The sequence below is a fragment of the Lipotes vexillifer genome, unplaced genomic scaffold, assembly GCF_000442215.2.
Source record: "Lipotes vexillifer unplaced genomic scaffold, Lipotes_vexillifer_v1.1 scaffold514, whole genome shotgun sequence".
Classification (NCBI taxonomy): domain Eukaryota; kingdom Metazoa; phylum Chordata; class Mammalia; order Artiodactyla; family Lipotidae; genus Lipotes; species Lipotes vexillifer.
Genome location: NW_006789975.1, coordinates 412475 through 433387, shown reverse-complemented (window position 1 = coordinate 433387; position 20913 = coordinate 412475). Strand labels below are relative to the sequence as shown.

Here is a 20913-nt window from a genome sequence, read left to right as displayed (position 1 = left end):
TGAGGAGCTAGGGCCCCAGGCCTGAGTTGCCTTTTGGAGAAGAGGCTGGAGGATACCGAGGCTTCTTTGAGAGCCAGGAAAAGTCTAGCAGAACTGTGAGCAGCAGGGCCTCTGGGAATGGTATCTTGGCAGATCTTAAACCCAGGGCTCAGCCAGCTCTACTAAATATAACTACATCCTCTCCCCCATTTCACAGATTGGGAAACGGAGATTCAGGGTGTGGTAAAAACTCACCCGAAGTCATGTCGCAAGTCAATGACTAAGCTGGGGCTTGACCCCACATCTTTCTAACTCCCTGGCCAGGCTCTCTGTCCCAATCCGGGACCTTATCCCGTATCAGAGAATTGTGAGCTGAGAACTAAGAAGCCTGCCTCTTCCAGGAGGACTTTTGGAAGGGGTATGTTACCAGCTGGGCCATGCCTGCCTCTTGGAACCTCAGTTTCCTTCTCTGGAAAATAAGAACACAACATCTTGCTGGAAAGTGTATGGGATCTGCACATAATAAGCATAGTAAGGGCTTGAGGTCACCTCCCACCTTTCTTGGCATCTAGGTCAAGGGTCAAAACTCAGGTGGCTACAGGCCGGATGGGTAGCATGCATGAAAGGCTGCTATAAGAAGAATGACGGTGCAAATCAGTGATCAGTGGCAGCGGGCAGTCAACCTCAGTGTCCAGGACACCACTGGGAGGGGTAGAGATGGTGGCTAATTGGAGAGTGTGCCCCCAACTAAGGAAGTAGCCACTGCTTGGCTCCAGCTGACTGCTGCCATGCAGGAAGCATGCTCAGATTGCCAAGTTTTAGTTCTCCAAGAGAAGCTAGAAATCTGATTTTTACATGAAACCTTCTAATTTTTAAATGTTGATGACTAAATTCCTTAAAAAATTTTTTTAAGCACTCCGAGTTAATCAAGCATGTCCAAGGGTGAGGTTTTGCCAGTTTGTGCCTGTGCTGCTGGCTCTCCCTCCCCTGCCCCCTCCTGGGAGCACAGCTGGGCTCTGACAGGCTGACTAGATAAAAACAGGCCTTGCATGTACACAGCCCAGCCCTAAAGTAGCAGAGACGTGCACACCCCTCATCTTTAATTCTCCCTGCAGCCCTGTGGGAGCAGGGGGTGGGTTTGTTAGGGTCCCCAGTGAGGAGATGGGACTGGCCTGAGGTCACAAAGCTGGTAAATCAGGAAGCTGTCCCAACTTACTACCCATGCCTCACCCAGGGGGAGGGAACCTGTTGGAGGGGCTGGTGTGAGAGGACCCCAGGGCTGAGCTACCAGGGGTGAAATGAAGGGTGGTGAAGACTCAGAGCACACCTCCTATAGCCCTTGGTGACTCCTTCCAGTTCCAGCCCAGGCTCCCCATACACCTGCCATTTTTATGCTGATGAAAACCAGATCCAAAGAATTGCAGCAGACCTCTCCTGTGTTTCAAACCTGTCTCCCAGCAGCCTCCTGGATATCTCCCCTATAAGTCCCCCAGGCACCCCAGTTCAACTTCCCAAAACCCAGTCCCACACCATCCTCTGCAAACTGCCCCTCCCCCCATGCCCCCATTTTGGTGATAACCCTCACCCCCGCAAGTCTCATATGCCCAAAGCTTGGGGGACCCAGTCGTGAACAATACCAGCTGAGTCCCCATCCAGGGACCTGAGGGCTAGGCGGGGACCCAGAGGTGTAAAGGGCTACAAGCAGAATGACAAGAGTCTGGTTAGGGGCAGAACAAGAGGCCACAGGGACCCTGAGGAAGCTGGTAGGCAAAGAAGGCTCACTGGAGGAGGAGGCATTTAAACGGAGGACTGAAGGTTTAATAAGAGCCGAGCGGGAAGGTGTGTAGAGGCCAAGATTGGAAAGAATGTGAACCCATGGTTGAACCCAAAGAGGTTTCATGTGTGTGTGTCTGTGTGTCTGTGTGTCTGTGTGTACACATGCTTTGGGGGATGGAGTGCATAATGAAAGATAAAACCCAGCAGGTGTGTAAATACACAGGGGCTTAGAAGCACATTGAAGAGTTGGAACTTGACCCTATAAGTAACAGGGAGTCATTAAAAGTTTTTTTTTTTTCCTGTTTTTTAAAAAATATGTGCACACAACCAAAATTCAAGTGTCACAAAGGGGCATTCAAAAAAAAGTCTCTTCCACCTCCAGATCCCTGGTCTCGCTTCACAAAGGCAATCACTGCTAAAAGTTTCATGGGTTTCCTTCCAGAAATTTTCTCTTTATAAATAAACCTACAGATGTGTGTTTGTCCTTTTCCTTGCCTACCCGCATGGGATCCCACTAGCCATGCTATCCTCTGGCTTTTTTTCACTTAATTTATCTTGGGCATCTTTCCTCATCACTCCACACATTCTAACAGCTGTGGGGGAGGGGAGGTCCTCTGTGCTTGCCCCACATTTTACAAACCCACTTCCTGGTTTTCTTCTCATCACCAGCCATGTTCTCATGCACCATTTGTCTGTCTTCAAGACCACCCCGGAGGTGGGCTTGCTGGCCCAAATGCTGTATGCATTGTAAACTGATAAGAATTGATAAATGTCCTTCCAAAAACATTACAACCAATTTACTTCCCCCGAAAAAGCAAGGAGGGTTTTGAGCCGAGGAGTGGCATGGTTGGACTAGCATCATAGACAGGTCATTCAGTCATTCATTTAATGAATATTTATTGGGAGCCACTTGCTTACTATGTGCCAGTCATTGTTCTCAACCCTGAGACCACATCAGTAAATACAGCAAAGTCCCCACACTTCTGGAGCTGACATTCTGATGGGAGAGACAAATCACGAGCAATAAACAAACATGCAACATGGTGGCTGGAGACAGGTACCATGAAGAAAAACTGATCGGGGCAAGGGGGATGGAAAGCGTCAGCCAGTGTTGCGAAGGAGGCAATTTTACACAGGGTGGGTCAGGGAGAGCTTCAGGGAGAGCTTCAGGGAGATGCAGATGTTGGGAAGGAAAGCATTTCAGGCAGAGGAGAGAGCGAGTGCAAAGGCCCCAAGGCAGTGGGTTCAAGGATCAGCGGGGCAGCCAGGGTGACTGAAGCAGGGTAATCACAGGAGAGCAGTAGGAGACAAGGCCAAGAGCGGTGACGGGGCCAGAAAATGCAGGAACTTGTGGGCTATGGTAAGGAGTTTACTTTTACATTGCATGAGATGGCGAGACATTGCATGGTTCTGGGCAGAGGAGGGACATGATCTACCTTGAGTTTTACTAAGATCCCTCTGGTTCCTGTGTTGAGAAAAAGCTATATGGGGTGAAGGAAAAAGCAAGGATAATCCAGGTGGGAGAAGGTGCAGGTTTGGCTCAGGGTAGTGGCCAAATTCTCCATATATTTTGAAGGTAGATCCATTATGTTTTGCTGATGATGGGATGCTGGGTGTGAGAAAAAGTCATGGGGTATTGGCCTGAGCACCAGCAATATGGCTTTGGAGAAGATGGCAGGAGGAAGAGGTCTGGGGGGAATTGGGAACTCTGCTTGCTTTGGCCACCGAGTGTATAATAAAACAGAGTTGCATGCAGATCCAGCTGCCTGCCAGACCCTCTCCCTGGATATCCCCCAGGCACCACACACTCAGCTTGTCCAAAATGCAACTCCCCCTTTTCCCGGATCTGTCGTCCAGCACCCGCCACCCTAGCCAGCATCCTGCAGGCCACCCCCACCATCACCTCTTACCGCCAGCTGGTTCCTGTTAGTTTCCCTCAGACCTCTCAATCCTGCCAACTCTTCATTCCCACAACCTTCGCTGTACCATCTCTCATCTAGACTGTCACAGAGAAGGGGCTGGGTAAACGAATGAAGAATTAGATGAATGAGAGATTGAGTAAATGATTGGCCAGCCCCTCCCCTCCAGCCTCCACACCATCCCTAAGCAATCTTTGAAAACACACATTTCAGACTGTGTCCTTTCCTTGACTGTAAACCATTCCCATCTCCCCAGGGCCTACACAGACATAAACTGGTGATCTGCAGACATATTTTGTTTGGGCCACATACTGTTTTTGTTTTTTTTTTAATCTTGAATTAATTGGGATATTTTACAGTAAACTTCTATATTTCCCACTTCTGACTGATACTACTAAGATGCATTTCTCCAGGGCAGTACTTGGCTGATGGAGTATGGCTCCCCCTTTAGACAGGGCATGTGCTCTCCACTTTGCCTTAGTCCCCACCACTCCCTACTGTTCTGTACCCAGTCTGTTTCCCTCAATTAAATTACCTACCTGGCTCCTATGGCATCAGAATTTGTGACCCATGGCCTAAAGGAGAAAAGCATAACTTCTAGGTCGCATGTTGCATGGGGTGGTCTGATAAGGGAGGGGTGATGGTAGATGGAGTGGAAAAGTTAGACTGTGGCCAAGTTGTGAAGGGCCTTGAATGCCATTTTAGGAAGACTGACCTTTATCCAGAGGGCCACTGGGAGCAGTGAAGCAGGGGAATGACATAGTTGGGTTCATGTTTTTAGCCCAGACCCTATGGGCAGGAAGGGACCAGACAAAGGCAGAGAACGTGGTGAGAAGCCCCGCCTGCTAGAAAGAGAGTGAGAAGGAGGAGGCCCAGATGGAGGCTCCTCCCCATTGGATCCCCTCTGAGTCTGAGTCTGAGTCTGCTCTCTCTGTGTTTCAGAACCAGACAGAAACCTGGGGCCCAAGCATGGTCATGAGGGCAGTTGGGCAGCGCTGAAGACCCAGCCTGGCTCCAGCTGCTTCGAAAGGACTCCAGCCCCCCAGGACACCAGCCCACAGCCCTCTGCTGCCCACAGGATGGGAGCCTGGGGGCTGGGAGCCCGGCCATGAGGGACTGCTGCCCCTCCCAGCAAAAGGCCAGCCCTGCACCCCCAAGGCACACCCCTGCCCAAAGCCCAGGCATGGACTCTAGACACAGCAGCCCCACTGGGGCTGGGGAAAGGGCATCCTGCTCTGAGGGCCCTGGCAGGAGTTTGGCCTTCCCCTCCCTGACCTGCATCCCTCCCCAGGAGGCAGCCACCAAGGAGACATTAGGGACACATGGAGCCTTGATCTCAGGGACACCAGAAACCACCTTCTCTGGGAAGCCAGAGCCTGTGTCCTCAGTGAAAACTGACCCTTCATCCTCAGAAAACAGAGATCCTATGTTATTACAGAAGATGGATTCCAAGTCTTCAAAGCAGGCAGATTCCATTTCCATAGGAAAAGAAGATGCTGGGTCCTTGAGGAAGGCAGATCCCATGTTTACAGGAAAGACAGAGCCTGTAATCTTGGGGAAAGGGGATCCTGCGGCTTCTGGAAGGATGGATCCTGTGACCCCAAGAAAGGAGGATCCTGGATCCTTGGGAAAGGTAGATCCTGAGTGCTCCAGCAAGGTGGATACAATGTCTGCAAGGAAGGAGTATCCTGTATCCTTGGGCAAAGTGGATCCTGCATTCCCAAAAAAGGAGGAGCCCAGGTACTCGGGAAAAGACCTTCAAGTGTCCTCAGAAGAGGTGGGTCCTGCATCTGCAGGAAAGACAGAGCTTGTATCCTTGGGAAAGAGAGATCCTGAGCTCTCCGAAAAGGTGGATCCCATGTCCTTGGAAAACACGGATTCTGCATCTGTAGGAAAGACAGATCCCGGGTCCTTGGGAATGCTGACTCCAGGGTCATCAGGCAAAATCAAGCCTGTATCCCCTGGAAGAGTGGCTCTGGGGTCATCTGGAAGGGTGGATCCTACTCACTTAAGGATGACAGAACCTGCAACTATGGTTAATGCAGAAACCGTGTCCTCTACAAAAGAGGACCTGGGAAAGATGGATCCTGCCTCCTCAGGAAAGCAAGAGTCCATGTCTATGAGAATGACAAAAACCATGTCTACTGGACAGGTGGATCCCATGTTTTCAGGAAAGATGGATCCCACATCTTTGAAAAACATGGACCCTGTGTCTTCAGGCAAGACAGGTCCAGTTTCTTTGGGAAAAGTGGATCCTGTGTCCTCAGGAAAGCCAGAGCCCTTGTCTCCTGGACAGGCAGAACTGATGTCTGTGGGAAAGACAGAAACTGCATCCTCAAGAAAGGAGGACCCAGTGTCCTCCAGAAAGGGGGATCCCATTTCTGTGGGAAATACAAAAACATCATCTTCTGGAAAAGTGAATCCTGAATCATCAGGAAAGATAGACCCTGTGTCCTCAGGTCCAGCGGGTCCCCCATCCTCTGTAAAAGCTGAGGCAGTGACTGGAGGAAAAGCAGATCCACTATCTTCAGAAAAGTCAGGTCCTGTGGCCTCTGGAAAGATGGGTCTCATGGCCTCAGGGAAGGCTGATCCCCCCACCTTGGGTAAAGTGGACCCTATATGCAAGGAAAAGGCAGAAACTGTTCCCCCTGGAGACATGAACTCTGAGTCTGCAGGAAAGGTGGCCCCCACGACCCTAGGAAAAACAGTCCAGGCATCCTCGGGAAAAGCAGAAGCTGTCCCAGAGGGAAAGGTGGATCCTCTGCCTCTAGAGAAGGGCAATCCTATGAACTCCACGAAGGTGGATCCCAGGGCTTCAGGGAAAGCAGAACCCAAGTCTGAGGGCAAAGCAGAAACAAGGCCCCCTGGGCAGGAGGGCACCGCCTCATCAGGAAAAGCAGAGGCTAAATCTTTGCAGGAGAAGCCGCTGACTTCGGAGAAGGGGGATCCTGGATCCTCTATTGTCTCTGGGAAGTTGGAGCCTGTAGCCCTGGGGAAGACTGACTCTGCGCCTCAGAGAAAAGGGGAACCCCCATCCTCGGGGAAGCAGGCCCACCTGACCCTGGAGAAGGCGGAGGCCTCCTCCTCCAGGCAGGCAGATGACAAACCCTGTGGCTCCGCTTCTTACCCCGCGGATAGCGGGGGTCGCGTGGAGCCAGCGCCACTGCCCAGCTCCGAGGCCTGCAGCCTTGGCCAGAAGGACCCGGCGGCCACTAGGGCCGAGAGAAACCCGGGCCTGGAGGCCGTAGCGCCGTCTCCGGGGCCGCGAACTCGCGACAACTTCACCAAGGCGCCGTCGTGGGAGGCGAGCGCCACGCCGCCACGCGAGGACGCGGGCACCCAGGCGGGCTCGCAGGCCTGCGTGTCGGTGGCCGTGAGCCCCATGTCTCCGCAGGACGGCGGGGGCGGCTCGGCCTTCAGCTTCCAGGCGGCGCCGCGCGCACCCAGCCCCGCACCCAGGCCGCCCTCTCGCCGGGACGCGGGCCTACAGGTGTCACTGGGCGCCGCTGAGACACGCTCCGTGGCCACGGAGCCCATGACGCCGCAGGCCGCCGCGCCGCCCGCCTTCCCCGAAGTGCGGGTGCGGCCGGGCTCCGCACTGGCGGCCGCCGTGGCGCCCCCAGAGGCCGCTGAGCCGGTGCGCGACGTGAGCTGGGACGAAAAGGGCATGACGTGGGAGGTGTACGGCGCCGCCATGGAGGTGGAGGTGCTGGGTATGGCCATCCAGAAGCATCTGGAGCGACAGATCGAGGAGCACGGCCGCCAAGGGGCACCCGCGCCGCCGCCCGCCGCGCGCCAGGGCCCGGGCCGTGCGGGCTCCGTGCGCACCGCGCCCCCCGAGGGCGCAGCGAAGCGCCCACCCGGCCTCTTCCGCGCGCTGCTGCAGAGTGTGCGCCGGCCGCGGTGCTGCTCACGGGCCGGACCCACGGCCGAGTGATCTGCTCCCCTTTTGTACGCCCGGGTTTCCAACCTTCTCAGGCTCCCTTCTTGACCCCAGACCCCTAGAAGGGATCCCCTCGACGCGTGACAGGCCTCCGAGGGGGCGGGCAGCCTCTAGGGTCTTATCCTGTCTTTCCAGCCCCCTCCCCTCCTAAACACACAAATGAACGCCCTCTACCCGGCTCCCTCGTGGTCATGAGCCCACGAACCCAGCCCTGACACCCCACTGTCCCCTCACAGCCCTCAGTTCCACCCCCTCCCGGTCACACTGGGCGACCTCTGGGGACCCGCTCAGCACCCACGCTCCCAGCCCTGAGAGCTGAGGCAGGCTCCTGAGATGTCCAGACTGGTGCACTGTGGTCTCCAGCGGTGGCCAGGTCCCCAGAACGGGAGAGACTGTGTACAAAAACCCCAAGTGTGCGAGGATTGACATGTGAGACCCCCGATGTGCAAGGCCCCGGGTGTATGCGAGTGCATGTCCATGCGGCGGGCTGGCCCCATGGCCTGGGCATCTCTTGCGTGCTGGTAGTTGTCCCCAGTTCCTGTCTCCCCCTCACCTGGCCCAATCCCCAACCCTATCCCCACCCCCACTGGACACTGGTTCACAATTCCCAGACAGGCCAAATGCAGCTGCAGGAGTGCCCTGGGGACGCAGCTGAGTCACAGAAAGGGGAGAGGGCTCAGGCAGGTCCGGGGATCAGAGTCAGAGGCTCACGACAGCCTGGGTGACAACTGGTCTTGGGTAATTGGGGGCAGGATGGAGAGCTCATTCTACAACCACAGTAGTCCCTGAAAGACCACCCTCTCCAGCTCTCCGTCCCCCAGTGCTGTGAGCCCAAGTCCCTTGTGACAACTCAGTACCCGTGTCCCGCCCCTCCCACCCCTCCAGCCGCGGCTTTTGGCTACAAACTGTCACAATATATACATTGGTAATAAAATACTTCCCCAACTCTTGTCAGATGTGATTGGCTACAAGCAGACGGGGGTGGAGCAACATGATATCTTATTATGTTCAGGGAGGGGTAGGTATAATTTGGGGGTAACAAGGCCTCTTCCGAGGTGACCCAGAAGAGTGGGGGCCCATGTGGGGCGCTGTGGCCAGGGTCCTGTGGCAGGGCCCCCATCACAGGTCTGTGGTATTCAGGCCAGTGTTGGTGAAGGCCAGCTCCTCCTTCTGTCCACGTGTGCCCGCCTTCATTCCTGACAGCACTCTGTTCAGGGGCTCTGGATCTGGCCCCATCAGACTGTGCGGGGGCTCCTTCTGTGGGAAGAGGGAGGGGAGGTGTGAGGCCAGGGCCAAAATGGGGTGATCTCCCCAGTCCTTAGGAGAGTGGGTGGGCCTTCAAGCCCACGACCAGATGGCTCCTTGGCTGGGGCCTCAGTTTCCTGACTCTGTCCCAGAGGGGGCCATGGATACTGGTGGTACAGATGGGCTCAGGTGAAGGGGAGGGCCTAGCGGGTCTACTCTGGCCTTTGCCCACCCATGGACATGGTGGCATTTGGGTGTTCTGCCCAGTCCTGAATGATGCCAGGCCCTGTGTCCTGTGCCAAGGAGCCAGTCCAGCGCAGTTCCTGTCACCTGTACCTCATGGCAGGCACCGTGCTGGGCACAACCATCCATCACCTGAGGTACTCACAGGACCCCCAAGGGAGGGATCATGTCCCCCACTTTACAGATGTGGAAATTGAGGCTCGGAGGGCTCTCTGGCCAGGAAGGGACGGAGCGGTGTTTGGACCGCTGGTCTTGCTGGCTCTAAAGCCTGTCCATGGCTCAGCGCTGCTCCCGGTTGAGTTTGGCAGGTCCTTCTGCCACCCCAGAGGGCCATGTCACACCCAGGATCCCGCCTGCAGGCCATCATGGCACACACTCTCTCGTCTCCTGCCTTTCCTCTTACCCCTCCCCATGTGATGTGTCACACACTCACACCCTCACAAGAATCCCTCCTGTGGACCAGCCAGGCCCCAAGGCTCAGCTACTCCACCACATAGACACCCACGGGGACAGAGCCTCCACCACCTCCACCCTCCCCAGGGCACACAGGGCTTTTTCCAGACTGGGACTGTTCCGGTCCCTGGTAAACAGTGGAACATATGAGGGGCCCCAGGAGGGACTAAACGTTCTGCCTGAGCTTCCCAGAGCCCTCTACACAGATCCCCAGTGGGAGCAGTTGGCGCAGTACAGCCCAGGAAGTGCAACCTGGCCCGGGAGACAGGATACCTGGGTTCTGGGCTGCCCTGGCCTTGCAAGCTTTCTGACCTTGGGCAGCTCAGCACCCCTCCCTGGCCTTGGTTGCTTGAAAAGTTTGGATTGGATGAGCCCTCAGATCTCACAGACCTTCCACACAAACATTTACGGAAGTCTTAGGTGAGTCAGGGCACCAAGGGATCTGTGGAAGGAAGCCCCACCTGCGTTCCCCACCCAGAGACCCCAAGGCCCACGTACCACTGCAGGAGTTGCGGTGGAGCCTCGGGCAGCTTCTCAGAAACTGAACAACCCCCTGCCGTTGCAGGACTGGCTCTTTCTTGGCTTTGAAGACTCTTAGCGGCCTGGCCCCCTCTCCCTTTCCAGACTCTCAGAGCTCCCTGAACCTCCTCAGCCCACAGGTCCAGCCCCACTGCTGGGGTCTCTGACTCCATTCCCCTCTGGGGGTCAGCTTTGGCCTCCACCTGCTGGCCTACCTGCTGGGTCACAAGCTCCAGCCCACAAGACTGTTCCCTTCTGCCTCAGTTCCCCCCAGATATGTTTATTGGAGTTTTTGCCCCAAACCATCTTGAACCAGAGATGAGCCATCCACCCAGAGGCCTCCTGCACTGCCTGGCAGCCTGAACCACCATTGATGACCCCCATCCTTGGGGGTCCATTTGGAGGCCTCCGTGTTACAGCCAGATCCTTGGGCAGCATTCTGATATTTTAACACCCATGAGAGGCTTTGGTTGACCAAATCTTTCCAAGTAAGGGGTCCTCAAGGGAAAGTAACTCCTGAATCATGAGGGACAACAAGGGACCCCCTGGAAGGGCAGGGCCCGGCTGAGGGCAGGACCCAAAGTAGGGTGGATAAGGTGAATGGTGGGTGGATATCCACCCCTACGCGCGCGTGCGCGCACGCACACACACACGCACACACACACACACACACACACACACACACACACACACACACACACAGAACGGCAGACTATTCAAGCTCAGTGGGTCTTAGAGCTTCTACTCCAGTGGTGGTTTTCAGAGTGGGAAGGAGAGGGTAGTTCCTTCTGGTTCTGGCCTCCCATCCCCCATTCAGCCCTCTGATCTACTCTCCTACTTTTGTGGTTCTCACTCCTGCCTGCACATTAGAACCTCAGAAGCTTTAGCAGCTTTAGCAGGTGGTGCCCAGGCCCACCCCAGCCACCTGATCAGAATCTCTGAGCTGTGACCTGGCATCCTCAGGTCCAAAGAGCTCCCCACATGATTCCAGTCAGCAGCCCAGGCTGCACAAATGCTTGGTCTAACTGAACCAACTAACCTATTGAACAAATGATGGTACTGTTGTTCATCTGAGCCTGCCTTTGCTCCCTGGCTAGATCGTCTTCATCTCTGCATCTCCTTCCCCCGCCCCACCAGCTTTTACATAAAGAATATAAAGGGGGGGAACCAGATTCCTGACCACTCGTTTTATGCCAGATCGTTTTTATACCCACTCTTATTTCATCCTCACAGCAGTCCTGCATATTTGGTGTTCTGATCCCCATTTATAGATGAGAAAACTGAGAACCAGAGGGAAGAATTCACCCACCCAGGGTCACAGTTAATGAGTAGAGGAGCAAGGATCGGGCCCCATTCCTAAGCCGTGGGGTTTCCCAGGGCCAGATGCAGACACACCCATGGCAGCAGGAGGTCCCTCCAGCTCTGTCCTGAAACCCACCCCTTCAGGGAAGAGCCCCAAGTCAGAAGCCCCAGGCATCAACTCATCCCCCATCTTGCCTTGATTTCCTGCCTGCTATTTTCCAGATCCACAGAGTTGTCATCCAGGGAGTTGAGGCTGAAAGGGAGATAATGGAGCTCAGAGAGTTGGCAGGCCCAGCCCTCCCTGTCTCTGGCCAACAGCTACCCCTGCCGTCACCACCACCATCATCATCACTACCTCGACTACCACCTCACCACCACTACCATCACCACCACCATCACCACCATCACCACCACCATCACCATTACCACTGCTGCCATCACCACCATCATCACCACCCACCATTACCACCACCGTCACCATCACCACTACCACCATCATCAGCGGCACCATCGCCATCACCACCATCACCACCATCACCATCACCACCATCACTGTCACGGTCACCATTACCACCACCATGACTACCACTACCAACCAGCACCGCTCACCTGACGTGGTCCAAGTCACTGGAGGAAGACTGGGACTCGAAGCCCAGGTCCTTGGTGGGGAGGTTCAGCACGGGGTTGGCACTGGCAAGAAGGCACAGTCAAGCGACCATGGGCCTCAACCACCCCATGGGGCCTCTTACCCATCCTTCGACCCCCACTTACCGCTCAGTGTTGTACACGTTAGTCCCGGGGATGGCAGAGACTGGGGGCATCACCCCCGCCGCTGTCTTCCGGGCCTTCATAGCCCGAAGTTTCCGGTGGTAGCTGGGGGGGAACATGGCGGGGGGGGCATCACTATTTTCCCTGCACACCTACTGTGTGCCCAGTACAGGCCCTGAGAGTGTGACTTCACAACAACCCTGGCAGGTGGGAGTGTTAGCTCCATCTTACAGAGGGTACAAGGAAGAACCAGAGAAGGGAAATGATTTGCTGAAGACCATGCAGCTGACCAGTGGCAAAGCCTAGAATCAAACCCAGATATGGCTACTGGCTCCATATGTATTGGAAAGGGAAAAAGAAGCAGCATTTATTAAATGTATAGTATGTGCCAGACACCTTGCTCAGTATGACATGCACATGGTTCCCTTGAATGCTTTGAGGAATCTAATGTCATGCCCATTCTGCAAATGAGGAAACTGAGGCTTGGTGAGGGGAGTTTAACGTACCCAAGAGGTCATAATGGGTCACCTGGGATTGAATACAGATGTACCTGACACCTAAACCCCAGGTCTTTCTACCCCTCAGATATCTTGGGTGGTGGGAGGGGCAAGGTTGGAGACACAGGGGGTGATGGGAGCAGCACCTCTTCTGGGTACACACGAGGACCGTGGTCATGATCACGATGACCAGCAGCAAAGCCACTCCCAATCCTATGACGGCGTTTTGGAGTGTGTCCGGCAACTCTGACTCCTGGCTCTCCTGGGAGCCCTGGAGGAGAAGGATGGTGATGGGGGAGGATGTAGGGTCAACACGCCCCTCCTCACCCCCCTGTTACCTCCACCCTGCCGACACTCACCAGCACGACCAGCCCCAGCTGCAGCAGCTTGGTCAGGGAGTCCTTGTCATTCCGGATCGTCCTGGCCACAGAGCCCCGCTCAGGCCCGAGGGACGTTGGCATCCCCCCGGCTTTCTGCTCACCCTCCTGCCCACCCCAAGGGCAGCCCCACTCACACACTCAGCTGATCAAGGGTCAAGGCTGACCCATTTGAGAAGACAAAGTAGGCATCGAGGTAGGAACGGCCTCGGGCCCTGGAATGGGGCAGAGGTGAAGCCAGCAGTGCAGAACCACCAGACAGGCAGGCCCCTCCTGCTGCTGGTCCTCTCTTCACCCCAACCACCGGTCCTGTGGCCACTCACCGAGCCATGGATTCTATGTCCTGAATGTTCACAATGTAGACAGTGGTCCTGGTCGCTTGGACAAGAGCCCTGCAAAGGGGGCAGGTGTCACAGAGGGCTGGGGTAGGGGCCTTAGCCCAGGCCTGTGGCCGGGGCTCTGCCAGTGGAATTAGGGATTGTGTGAGGGGCACCTCCTCTGGACAGCTCCACTGGCTATGCAAGTTGCACTTCTGTGCAAATTAGACAAAGATGCCCCTTCCTCTGGGACTGGGTTTCCAGTTTAGCAAGCAGAGTGCCCTTGTGCAATGCACAGCCTTTGCAACTGTACATGGCAGCCCTATTTAGGCCTGGCTTTGCCCAGGCAACCATAGGCTTCTGGGGACAGGCAGAAAGGAAGTGCAAGTGCAGGTACAGGGTCAAAGACAAGGACACTACCTAATGCACTGTGGTAACCTAAATGAGAGGGAAGTCCAAAAGGGAGGGGATATCTGTATGTGCATGGCTGATTCATTTTGTTGTGCAGTGGAGGCTAGCACAACATTGTAAAGCAACCATACTCCAATAAAAATTAATTTTAAAAAAAGACAAGGACAAGGTCAAGTGTGGGTCAGGGACAGGGTTAAGAGATATGCCATCCAGGTTTCTGTCAGGGACCAGGCTCCCAGGCCGTGTTCTTCCCCACAGGCCCCTCCCAGCTCCCCAGACCTACGCCTTAATCTCTTCCATGTTGGCGCCCACCTCCTCCTTGCTTATGGAGAACTGCAGCCTCACACGGTAACTCTGGTCCACAGTGAAGAGCTACAGAAAGAGGGTATGGGGAAGATGAGGCACAAGGGACCCAGGGGTTGGCAGAGGGCACTAGGAACTGAAGGCAGAACCCGACACTCACGTTTAGGGTGATTTTGGCTTCCTGGGCAGGACCCTCAGACGGCCTGTCCTGGGCCTTGACTGTCACTTGGTAAGTGCCTTGGAGAGTGGAATCAAGGTTGGTCACCAGCCTATGGAAGGTAGGAGAGCAGAGCTCAGTCTTGAAACCCAAGCCGAAGTCTCCTTGGAACCTCCTGGTACACCTCCCAGGATGAGGAGCTCACTGCCTTGAGGCCCTGCTTGGCTCCCCCCACCCCATCCAGGGGCTGCCCACAGTTACTCAATGTTGCCAGTGAACACGCTGGCCTCCAAGGAAGTGGAGACACGGAAGAAGCCCTGGAAAGGGATCACGGTCCCATCCTTAGCGATGAAATCCACTTGGAGGATGGAGAACAGGATGGCCCCATTGTTCCCTGAGTCATTGTCTCTGGCCTAGGAGCAAGGACGAACAACATCTGCGGGCCAGGCCAGGCCAGGCACCCCTCCATCCCCAGCAGGAGTCTGAGGCTAGGGTGGCCTGGGAGGCTGGTCCCCATGATCTCTAGCAGCCCTCCCCAGGCCACTGACCAAATGTTTTAAACAAACAGTGTTTGAACAAGTCCCTGCTTCTGGCCCCCCAGCTCAACAGGTCATTGCCCAAAGTCCCTCCTGTGTGGAAATCTCACCCTGCTCTCCCCCGCCCCCACCACTGCCACACACACACACACAGGCTCAGGGACACTCGGATTTCCTGGGCACCTACTGTGTGCCAGTCACCTTCCCTTAGATCCCTCCTTTTAGTGCTTGCTAACATGAGTACGAATTCCCCTAGCGGACCACAAAATGATGGGGGGAGAGGGCACAAGCATTTTTATTCATTCTAGTGCCTTTTAGAGAAGAATATAACCAACACACAGAGCTGTGAGTCCACTGACGTCACTTTTCAGGATGAGGCCAAAGCTGGTGTTTATGTTTCAAAAAGGAGTCAGTTTAAAGAAAATTGTTCAAAGCCATGGCCAGACTCATGACATTGGAATGCAATTGGCTGAAGACTGGAAAACTGACTGTTTAAGCCTAGAAAGAACCTAGAGAGGGAGAATCACTATCCCCCTTTTATGGGAGAACGCTGGGGTCCTGAGAGAGACCCTGCCCTGCCCACAGGCACACGCAGCTCTAAGTGGGGAGGGCCAGGCCCATCCATCTCCACACCTGTGTCCTTTCCACAGCACAGGGCGTGACACCCACATATAACCCATCTCTTAACCCTAAGGAGTTACTGCAAAGCACTGACAGCTCCTTGTCCAGGAGGGAAAGTGAGTTCCAGAAAGGTGTGGCAGCTCCCCAGCTCAGTAAGAGGCCCAGCCAGGCCCAGGCCCCAGGGCTGTGTGGGAGGCTGTACTACCCGCCCTCCCTGCGTGGCATAGCTGCCACCCTCTAATAAACACATACAATGCCATAAAAATTGAAAGTATTTTTACAATTTTGCTCTGAAAATTATTTAATACGAGGAACTTGTTTAATTTACAGTTACTATGATTTCTCTGTAATACTCCAGAATTCTGGTGTAGTGAGAAAACCACTGCAAGTGATTTTTACGGTCATGAAATTTTTATGAATACTACATTTAACAGTTAATGGAGTTTAATCATATCAATTAAGCAGGTGTTCATTTCCATTCTGAGGTTTTCTTTTCATATGTCAGAGCCAATAGATTTTCTTTCTAGTGTTAAAACATTTTGGGGGCAGCTGAAGGACCTAAAGGCCTAGGCCCTGTGTCTCCTGGAGCTAATGTGAACCACAAAGTTTGGAGCCAAGGACTTACCTGGACAGAAGCCACCTGCTGGTTGGGTATCACAAGTTCTGGGATGATCACTACAGGTGTGGACAGGAAGAGGTCAGTGGGGTCAGGGCCAGTGCCCACTTGGCCAAGTGCTGACCGTAAGCCCAGCTCAGGGCTCATCCCCCCAAACCTGCCCTTAACCTCTCTACCACCAGAGACCCCCATTACAACTACCCCTAAGCCATTAGTTAGCAGGTCCTCCACCTCTCATTGTGCAGATGGGGAAACTGAGGCCCAGAGAAGGAGGGCCTGGCCCAGGGTCAGATTTAAGTTGGGACAGAGCTGGGGTGAAAACTCAGGTCTCCCCTCCTGTTGAAACCCTGAGGGAGAGGCAGGGTTGGAGGCCTTCTTCCCTTTCCAAGGGCGCACCTGGGGTCTGAGGAGCATCTGTGGGAGTTGCCCAAAGGTAGTCTTGGCAGAGTACAGTGTGGGTGGGGAGGGAGGGGCTTGCTGCTTACCAAAAGTCTTATTCTCAGGCAGAAAGTAGGGTGCATTGTCATTAACATCCTCGATGGTGATGGGGAGGCTTCCTAGGGGGGGAATGTTGGCTGGCCTTGGTATCTAAGCAAAGACCTGACCCAGAAAGTCTGGTCCTCAGTCTTGCTCCTAGCAGCCTCCCTCCCATGCATTGCCCATGCTCAGTCCCCTCCCCTGCTCCTGACTCAGGATGCTGACTCAGTCTCCTCTGGCCTTCATAGGAGGGAGCATCCTGCCCAGACCTCAGAGAGGATAAGCAACTTGTCCAAAGTCACACAGCAAGAGCAGTGGGCCAAGACTAAGCCCAACCCAGGTATGTCCCACCTGACCACGACATTATTCTGACACTTACTAGCTGTGTAATCTAGATTATTGAACTGCCCACCCTGTGCCTCAGTTTCCTCATCTATAAAATTGGATAGGGACCACCTACCACATGGATTGTGTGGGAATAAAATGAAGAAATGCTTGCAAGGTACCTGGCATAGCTCTTGGCTGTAGTAAGGATTCAATATATGCTAGCTGTTAATATGATTGTTATTGCTACTTGGTGTCAGAGGTGGGATCTGAGTGCACATCTGGCTCTGAAGTGTGCTCTTTCTTTTACGCTGCCTCACAACATAATAGCGTTAATTAAGTGCTTACTACGTGCCAAACACTGCATGAAATGCTTTACATATATATTCTCATTTAATCTTCACAGCCAACCTACTACCCAGCTCCACTTGATAGATGGGGCTACTAAAGCTTGGGGAGGTGTCATGACTTTCCCAGTGGAACAGCTGGTAAGGGCTGGAGCCACAATTTGAACCCAGACCTTGCAGGTGCCAGTTCTTTCCCACAGCCCCTATGTTACAGCCTGCTGAGCCCTGCAGGCCAGGCTGCCTCACCATTGTCACTGTAGGCCTGGAAGCGGGGGTCCGTTGCGAGGTCATAGGCCCGCACAACCAGCGTGACCAGGTCACAGATCTCATAGTCGATGACCTCACTCTGATGGATGAACACAGAGCCGTTGGCCAGCACAGAGAACCAGCCATAGCACAGACTGCCCACGTTGACCCCGGCCTTGGTACAGATGACGTTCACAAGCTGTACCTCCACCTGGGACATGGTGTCCCTGTCCTGAGCCACCACCTCAGCCACTATACCATGCTGTGAGCCATTCTCAGCCACACGGATGCCCCGGAGCGAGCTTGAGTCCAGGGTGGGTGGCACGTCATTCACGTCCTCCACATTCACGAGGACTTTTGCTGTGGCGTCACGCCCCTGGGGGTCTGGGCTCTCAGCACTCACTGTCAGATTGAAGAAATCCTGTGTCTCATAGTCCAGGCTCACGTCCAAGGGCAGCCAGAGGTGGCCCTCTGCCCGCCCAGACCCCAGCACCAAGCCTCGGATCAAGAAGTTGTTGGCACCACCCCCTGATAGGCTGAAGCTGATGCGGTTGTTGGCTTCCGTCTGGTCTGCATCCCAGGCCTCCACCACGCCCACCAGCACTCCTGCGAATGAGGGGGCAGAGTGTGGAGGGACCCCTGACCCGGCCACTGGGGGCATCCTCTGTACTCACCCCCCTTGGGGACTTCAGGCCTGCCCTCAAAGGGGTTGTATAGCCTGGCCGAGGGAGGACTTACCTGGGTCCCTCTCCCTCACTGAGAAGGAATAGCTGGACTGGTTGAAGATGGGCAGATTATCATTGATGTCCTGCAGACAGAGGCAGTTCTGAGCCCAGGGAACTCAGGAGACCCCAGGTTCAGCCTCCCCAGAGCCAGTCTGAGAAGCCAATACTTCCCCTGGCCCGAGGCCCAGACTCTCTGTCCAGGTCTCCTCAGACAGTACGGCCCGCTTCCTAGATGATGAAACAGGCTTCAGGCGGACAGAACTCGCCCAGACCCCACCCCTGGGGCTCAGAGGTCTGTGGCGGTACTCTGAAGTTTGGTGTACACTCTGTTTCCCTGTGCACCACTCAGAGCCATCTTAGACCCTGCTCTTGGGAAGGATAGTTCTGAGTCCCCACCTGTGTCCCTGTCTGGCCCAGCTTGACTCCCCATCTCTCGGATTTATTGGGTTGGCCCCAATACCACCATGATCCCACAAAGGCCCAAGATTTCCCTGGTCCCCTCCTTTCTCCTGTCCCTCCTGCCCTCGGTCAACCCCAAGACACTCACTCTGTGCTCAGGTGGGGCACCTGCCAGGGCTTGACCTGGTCCTGTCCTGAGACGCCCGCTGTGTTCTGTTCTCGCCTTCCCTCTCCAGCCCTGGTCACCCCGCCCAGACAGAGTGCTGCCCCTGTTGTCACAGCATCAGGCCAACTCTGCCTGTGCTTCCTCCCCTGATGCTGGTACGTGCTGGGCACCCTTGGCTTTCCCAGTCCTTCCCCAGGATGGCTCAGAGGTCTCTGCTTTTGCTTTCAGCTTTTTCTAAATAATGGTAGAGCGAACATCTTTGAAAACTGAGCCCTCTCCCCCTTAACCAGATGTAATTTCTGATGGCAGTTTCCCAGAGAAGGCATTACTGCCTCCGTGCACATGGCCAACTGCACTCTCAAGGTCGTCCTAACTCACAGGAGGGGCTAAGAGCACAGCTCTGAGTTCAGTCCAGCTCCACCTCTTCCTCACATGTGACTTTGACCTCTCTCGGCCTCAATATCTTCATCTGCAAAGTGGAGTGGTCCTCCCTACTCACAGAGCTCATGGGTGTGAAAGGACCTTTCTCGCTCAGGAAATGCAATTTTGCTTTCTTCCTTCTCTGCGGCCTACTTCCACCCCAAGGACAGTTGGCAAGTCCTCATCTGACTTCTGTTTCTCTATTTTCCCTGAGGTCTCATTCTGATCCTTGTGGGAAAGCGGCACTTCCCAACCCAGTGGGAGACAGGGCCGCTGTGTGGGGTGGTTCAGGCTGTGCACTGCACAACCCGAGGGGGCACCAACCACATTGTGGACATCGTAGAGGAAGGTGCCTGTGACCCAGTGGCGGCCTTAGAACCAGACAGACTGGATTCAAAACCCCATTCTGTGACCCGAGGCAGGCTACGGAACCTCTGTGTGCCTTAGTCCCTTGATCAATAAAATGGTGCTAACCAATCCCTCCCTTGCAGGACCAGGTATACACTGAGTGTATTCTCTGGGCCGGGCATTCTTTGAAACACTTTCCATTTTTAAACTCGTTTTATATTATTTTCATCCCCATTTTACAGATGAGGAACTTGAGAACACAGGGAAGTTGAGCAATTGCCTAAGACCACACAACAAATGAGCCAGGATTCTGACCCATCAGCTTGGTTCCAGAACTCTTTTACCCACCGCACTGCAAAGGGCAGAAATGTGACTTGAGTTGGGAGGACGGAGAGCTGGCCATCTGCTCAGGAGCCCCCCAGTACAGGGCTCATCCTGGACCCTGTCCCCGGCTGAGCCAGACCTTACCTCCACAGTGATGGTGACATTGACGTCAGTCCAGAGGGCAGGCTCGCCACAATCAGATACGCGCACGGTCAGCACGATGCGGCCCCCCAGGGTGGGGTTGATGGCCTCTCGGTCCAAAGGCCCCAGGTTTCTGAGGATCCCTTTGTCGGGGTCCACTGAGAAGTTGTGGCTGTAGGGGCTGCTCAGCAGGCTGAAGCGCAGAAGGCTGCTGTTGGTGCCTGGCTGGTCATCGTCGTGAGCCTGTGCAGGTAAGCAGGGTTGGGACGTCAGCCATCAGGTTCTCCCCGGCCCCAGCCCCTGCCCTGCTGTCTGGACTCTCCCTCCAGTGCTGGCCCATGAGGGCAGTAACTGGGCCTAAAGCCAGAGGGCTGCTCCCCAATCTCCCAGTCTCAGTCTTGCATCTGAGAGGGCTAGACCAACAGCTTTCAAGAGCTTCTGAGGTCTGAAACATTGAGGTCACTCATTCATCTCACAAATGTTTACTTACCACATGCTCAGCCCTGTTCTAGGTACTGGGAATAGAGCCACGATCAAGACAGTTCCCTTATGGAGCTGATATTCTAGTGGGGAGGGAGGAGTGGGTGCAGTATAATATAGACAGTCGAAGTTTAAAATAAACAAACAAAAATAAGTGTGTGTGTGTGTGGACTTCCCTGGTGGCGCAGTGGTTAAGAATCCGCCTGCCAATGCAGGGGACACGGGTACGAGCCCCGGTCCGGGAAGATCCCACATGCCGCAGAGCAACTAAGCCCGTGTGCCACAACTACTGAGCCTGCGCTCTGGAGCCTGCAAGCCACAACTACTGAAGATCACATGCCTAGAGCCCGTGCTCCACAACAAGAGAAGCCACCCACTCATCGCAGCGAAGAGTAGCCCCTGCTCAACGCAATTAGAGAAAAACTGCATGCAGCAGTGAAGACCCAACGCAGCCATAAATTAAAAAAAAAAAAAAAAAAGGGTGGGGGAATTCCCTGGGGGCCTAGGGGTTAGGATTTTGGGGTTACACCGGCG

General features: G+C 54.7%; 2 protein-coding genes across 2 annotated transcripts in view; one reads left to right on the top strand and one right to left on the bottom strand.

Annotated features, from left to right (window-relative positions):
- The first annotated feature begins 911 nt into the window (after positions 1-911).
- On the top strand, positions 912-7611 carry GPRIN1 (G protein regulated inducer of neurite outgrowth 1). Its single transcript, XM_007463127.1, has 3 exons — positions 912-921; positions 3613-3680; positions 4660-7611. The coding sequence occupies exons 1-3, from the start codon at positions 912-914 to the stop codon at positions 7609-7611; spliced, it is 3030 nt and encodes a 1009-aa protein (XP_007463189.1).
- A 1125-nt stretch (positions 7612-8736) lies between these two features.
- Positions 8737-20913, bottom strand: part of CDHR2 (cadherin related family member 2) — a 26256-nt gene continuing 14079 nt past the window's right edge. Inside the window, exons 16-31 of the mRNA XM_007463126.1 lie at positions 19903-20142; positions 18115-18184; positions 17377-17982; positions 16468-16539; positions 15992-16041; positions 14471-14622; positions 14213-14321; positions 14033-14121; positions 13345-13413; positions 13159-13236; positions 13004-13064; positions 12791-12915; positions 12151-12252; positions 11989-12069; positions 11575-11632; positions 8737-8871 (exon numbers count right to left, since the gene is read on the bottom strand). Of these exons, the coding sequence (XP_007463188.1) occupies positions 8737-8871; positions 11575-11632; positions 11989-12069; positions 12151-12252; positions 12791-12915; positions 13004-13064; positions 13159-13236; positions 13345-13413; positions 14033-14121; positions 14213-14321; positions 14471-14622; positions 15992-16041; positions 16468-16539; positions 17377-17982; positions 18115-18184; positions 19903-20142 (2097 nt within the window). The remainder of the gene's footprint in view (positions 8872-11574; positions 11633-11988; positions 12070-12150; positions 12253-12790; positions 12916-13003; positions 13065-13158; positions 13237-13344; positions 13414-14032; positions 14122-14212; positions 14322-14470; positions 14623-15991; positions 16042-16467; positions 16540-17376; positions 17983-18114; positions 18185-19902; positions 20143-20913) is intronic.

Coding starts and splice junctions, on each gene's coding strand:
- GPRIN1 (XM_007463127.1), top strand. Junction 3,681..4,659: donor CTTACCGCCAGCTGGTTCCT/GTTAGTTTCCCT, acceptor TCATGAGGGCAG/TTGGGCAGCGCTGAAGACCC.